Source organism: Pteropus alecto, unplaced genomic scaffold, assembly GCF_000325575.1.
Source record: "Pteropus alecto unplaced genomic scaffold, ASM32557v1 scaffold370, whole genome shotgun sequence".
NCBI lineage: Eukaryota > Metazoa > Chordata > Mammalia > Chiroptera > Pteropodidae > Pteropus > Pteropus alecto.
This window is the reverse complement of record NW_006431075.1, coordinates 454,584-460,069: the sequence shown is the minus strand read 5'-3', so window position 1 is coordinate 460,069 and position 5,486 is coordinate 454,584. Positions and strand designations below refer to the sequence as shown.

The following is a 5,486-nucleotide window of genomic DNA, read 5'->3' as shown; positions in this document are numbered from 1 at the left end:
TCTCTCTCTCTCTCTCTCTCTCTCTCTCTCTCTCTCTCCCCGCCCTCTTCTCTTTCTAAAAAATAACAGTGCCATAATGGGGATAAATAATTCTGGAGGCACATACTATACACCAGCACTGTAAGGGAATACAAGTGTTCCTACACAGTCAATGGCAATAGTAGGAAACAGGGCTTCCTCAGTTGAAGAAGTAGTCACTGAAATTTCCTCCTCAAGATCTGCATTACAGACCCTGAAGATACTATAATCCTCAAAGGAAAATATTGTTTAGCAGTCAGACTCTGGTAACGAGCTTGACCTGAACCTAAATTGATGAATCTCAACTATCTAGTGTGATGTACCCTGTAACTCCATAGCTTGAGACAGGACACCTAAGGAAAAAAATAATTTGGTCTAGTTAATATCAATGAGTACATATTTTCACCGTAAGCCTCTTTGTAAACTAGTTATAGAATAAATATGATTAATGAGAGAAGGTGAGTAGGAAAAAATTCATTCTTGAAAATAGAATCCTGAATTTTTACCTGTGTTCCACTGCTAGATAATAAGGTACTTTTGTTCTCCAGAGCCTACTTATTTAGTTTGGTCTTTATCTAGGCTTCTCTCATTTTCTCCATCCACCTTAATTTTCTTTCTATTGGTTATTTCCATGACAGTCAATGAATAGGAAAGGAGGACAAATAATTTAGACTTCTGAGACATTCTAAGCCAACAACTAATGGGAAAAAGGTTAACTCTAATGGTTAAAAAATGAGACTTAGATTTTCCACTTCCCTCACATATTTTTTTTATTATTGCACTAGCCAGAGTGATTATTATCTCTTATGAATACCTTTAATTCTCAAGGCAGTAAAATGTAGTGTTGAAAACAGGGGTTTTCAAGTCAAACTATAGTTCTAGATTTGAATGCCACTTCATTATTTTTGAGCTTCATGACCTTCAGTGGGTTATTTAACCTCTCTAAACCTCATTTTCCTCATGATTTAAAAACATCTTATTAATAGTTTCCACTTTAAAAAGTTGCTAGGAAGATTAAATGAGGTAAAATGAGATAACATATATAAAATACTAATCACTATACCCAACAGAGTAAAAATTATTAAATATTAAGTGTTAGTATTTTGAAACTTATTCTGACTTAGGAAATTAACTCCTATATGGCAGACTTGTGAATGATTCTATATTTATAACAGTTTCCTCAAGAAATTGGATAATTTCTTATTTTCAGTCCTTTTCCAAAAGATCAACATTCAAAGAAGACCTTGAAAAATGTTTATTAAGTGAATGAATGAATAAATAAATATAGCCTCACTTCCCAGGTAGCCTCATGTATCAGTCAAAATGGCCCAGGTTGTGCTATGGAAACAAACAACTCCAAAATCTGATTAGTTCAAAATCAAAGAGGTTTCTATTTTGCCCATGCCATATATCCAATTGCATCAGCAAGAGATTTTTTTGTTTGTTTGTTTGTTTTAATTGTATCCATTTATGGATGCAGGCTGGCAGATTAGCCATCATCTCAAACATTGTTGATGTTATGGTCAGAGAGAAAGAGCGCTGGAGGGTTTCATCATAGCAATTAAGTGCTCCAGCTTAGAAGGGACCAACATCATTTCTATTCTTAAATTCTTGGCTAAAAATAAGTCACATAGCCCCACTATATTAGAAGGAATCCAGGAAGAAAAATCATTGTGCCTGAAAGGGGCAAGAATCAGAAATATCTGGTGAATAGCATTAATAACTACCATATTTTTTTAAACTGTGACTAATGCATTTCTTCTCTCTCTTTAGACTCTGAGCACCCTGACCATACTGACCAGCAGCATTTCTGGTATATACTACTGCATAGCGGTAAACAAAGTTGGCATTGATGAGAGAAGTATACAGTTCTATGTCTCAGGTAAATTCTGAACTGGAGAGGATAAAGAAGGTAGGGAAGATCTTCTATGATATGATGAGAGATGCATGGAAATATATACCTTTTCTCAGCTAGTTCAACTATAGCTGTGCTTACAAAATTGACTGAGAACCTATAATTGAAAGCTTATTAATTGAGTTTAAGGTAGAATTCTGCTGAAATGCAAATATCCTGGAAGAGGCCACACATTAAATCAGTATTAGATATTAACATTTTAACCAGAATCTGATTGTTATAACTTTCCTTTGTATTTTTGTGTGATTTACAGTATTCCCACCTCCCTTATATCATGATTTAACTTGCTTCTATCAATTATTGGTTAAAATTAAATTGTAATCATTAATCTAGATGATAAATGATAAGAATAAAACATTAAGAGTTGCTTTCTAAAATATTGTAAAACTTGTTAAATAATTTATTATAATTTAGTCATTTCATTTCCTTATGCCTTAAACAATGATGATTTAATCATTCTTTAAAACCAAAAGCATTATAATTTATTGTAACAATTTAAAAAGTTTTACATATAGTTAAATAATTTAAGCTAATTACTTACCTATATTTCTGTAGGGGGTGAACACAGGCTTTAGAGTCAGATGGATCTTTTTGGATTCAAACCTTGCCTCTGCTACTTTTTCATTAATTGCTTCAGCTATTTGACCTTCTGTTTTATCATCTATACAATGGGAATAATGACACTTATTCCAGAGAATTAGTGTATGAAGATTAAATGAGACAGTATCTATGAAGGAGCTGACATATATTAAGTCCTTAATAAGTGGTAACTATTGTGTATACATTCTCTGGCCATAAACAATAATGATAGAATATATGTAGCCTACGCAGTGAAGTACTTGGCAGAGTCATAGTAGGCAATCAGTACATATTTATTTCTCTGTGCCATCCTCCTATCTTATTTTACTCCTAAGGAAATTATAGGGAAACATGACAGAGTGAGGCAAAGAAGAAATAATGGGAGCAGATCAGGTACTTGGATGGTCAGAATGCTTCATTAAACCAAAGTGGAGGTAAGGTTGTTGAACAGGAGAGTGAGTTCTAAAATGAAAAATATCTCTAGACTGTTTCATACTTTTGTTCACTAGTCAGTGATGTATAATGGTGATCACACTGTAGTTTATCATTCAAGGAAGAAAATAAAAGCAAATGAATCTTCAGGAATGAAGAGTGGTAAACAGAAAAATTAAGCTCTCTAGTTGGAACTTTATTGAAGATTTTTACTTTTTAAGGCAATCCCACTCCTAAATGGTCTTTCCTGGAAGATAGATCAGAGAAAATAGGATGTGCCATGGAAAGCTAACCATGACAAGTCATGTATGAAGAATTACTACAACTGAGCAGTTTTATTCAGCTGAGAGCTTGTAAAACTTATGGAGGGAAGTTGGAGAACTGACCACAGTGGATAATTTATTGGTATAAACAGCTGCAGTTGCAGATAGCTGCTGCGTTCCCAGTTCATGGCTTTACCAAAACAAGGGCTTCTGGGAACCTCAGATCAATGAGTCTGCCTTTCATTTGGAGATGGATAATAAACATTAATAACAACACAGCTAATATTTATTGAGCACTTCTTATGTGCCAGGCACTGTACGATATGCTTCAAATGGTTTAATACAACTAATCCTCACTATAGTCTTATTAAGCAGACACCGTTATCATTTTACAGATAAACTGACTGAAGTACACATAAAATATAGCTAGAATGAGGTGAAGCTAAGTGGCATGGATGCATAGTCTATGCTCTGAACAACTTGCTTAATCTTCAAGCTCACTAAAACTCTGAGGCAACCGACATCATATAGAGAAATTTGACACAACTTCTATATAAAACCTCTTCCAAGATTGAAACTGTGAAGACAAAAATCCTTGGCGAGTCAGGGAAAAAGACCCATTGGCCTAGCTTCTGCACAAAAAAGTCACTTTTCTCTTGGGATATTCACTCTGTGATAACTGCTGCCACAACTCTAGCCCCAGAGGGGTTCTATTCCCCTGTTAATACTCATGTCTAAAAATGGGAAAAGAGTAATTTACTTGATTCTCTGTAGCTCAGCTAGATCAAAGCTGAAATATTCAAAATTATTTTTTAAGTTATTAAAAAGTCAAAAAATATCACCTCCTAGGAAGGTATCATAAAGCTGGAAAATCTGGCTCACCTTCAGGTCATGATTCACCACGGAGGTCCCTTTTTAGCTTACCCAGAGACAGTTTCTGTATAGCAGAAAATACTTTATACTTCTATCCCCAGAGGGGTTAAGGGCCTGTTTAGACCCTTAGATTCCAGAAGCCTAGAGTAAAGGCCCAGCTTTCGAGCTTATTCTAGTAGTACTTTCTTTGTTTTTGTTTTTGTTGATTGTTGATTATTTGGATACTAAACTGCTACTCCTGAAAATATCATCATACCCACCCTGCAGGGGAGAACTCACCCATATAGGCCTCATCGAGATTAACTTCTTAGAACTGTTTGCTACAGCAAGCTACAGTATAATGTTCACACAGAAAATGCACGCACGAAGAAAGTCATTTATTCATGGTTCCTGTCATCAGAACTCAAGCCTGCCTAACTTATGGGAATTATTTGAGAGGATATATGCAGCTAAAAAAGAAACATTAAACATAATTCGTTTAGACTTTCAGAAAGCCTTCTGTGTAGAAACCTCGAGAATGTTTCACCCTAGAGACAATGTAAAAGGAATGAAGTCACGATGATATTGGAAGAATGATTTACGTAAGTGGAACAAAGGAATACCTTCTCTGGTTGAGAATATATAAATAACAATATGTGCTCTTGGATTTGTTCTGAGACTAGTCTTCTCGATCAGAAAAGAGGGTTCACAGTGATAATTTTTGAGATTACTAAACATTTTCAGATAGCACAAAGCTAAGCCAACCGGGAAACACTTTAGGATGATTTCAGGAGGCAACAGGCCTAGAAACTAGGAACAATAGTTAGGCCAGAGAATGGATAAGAAGAATGAAGGGCAGTTTAAGTCCAAACCATCCTGGCTTCTCTCTTCTTCTCTCATTCAAGTCCTATACAAAAAAATAAGCTTGACAGGATAGCCCTCGTGCCTCTAGATTTAGTATAAAGAGTGCTAAAAGACAGGACTGGAAGACAGAGGACTGAATTAAGTCTCATAGTAGGTATGGAGTCCATGAGTGGACAAATATTGACCCCACTACCACACATACATAAGAATGAGTCATTGAGAATAGAGGCAGTAGGCCAGTCTTTTCTATTTTTTTTTTTTCTGGATAGCAACTTCTCTCCTTTCCTGAGTTGTATAATAGCTGCATGGGAAACATCTGGAGTGAAGTGAGAAATCTTCATGGAAAAATGTCCCAACAGAACAATATGGGCTCCCAGTTTAGGGAAAGGTGGGGAGGTGGAAGCTTCTGTATTCAGAAGAAAACAGAATGACCTCTTTATATCCCAGACACACATAATTCCTGTGCCTGTCTTGGATGCCCAAAAAGAGAAACTGTTTTGTGCTTTACTCTTTATCCTCAAAAAGACAGAGAGGCTCAGAGAGGAATAAACAAATGTGCAGAC

The 5,486-nt window shown here is 35.6% G+C and overlaps 1 protein-coding gene across 1 annotated transcript in view; it reads left to right on the top strand.

The window, feature by feature from the left end:
- Positions 1–5,486, top strand: part of LOC112469042 (vascular endothelial growth factor receptor kdr-like) — a 199,235-nt gene that overhangs the window by 71,796 nt on the left and 121,953 nt on the right. The window contains exon 11 of the mRNA XM_025038493.1: positions 1,792–1,900. Coding sequence (XP_024894261.1) covers positions 1,792–1,900 — 109 coding nt within the window. The remainder of the gene's footprint in view (positions 1–1,791; positions 1,901–5,486) is intronic.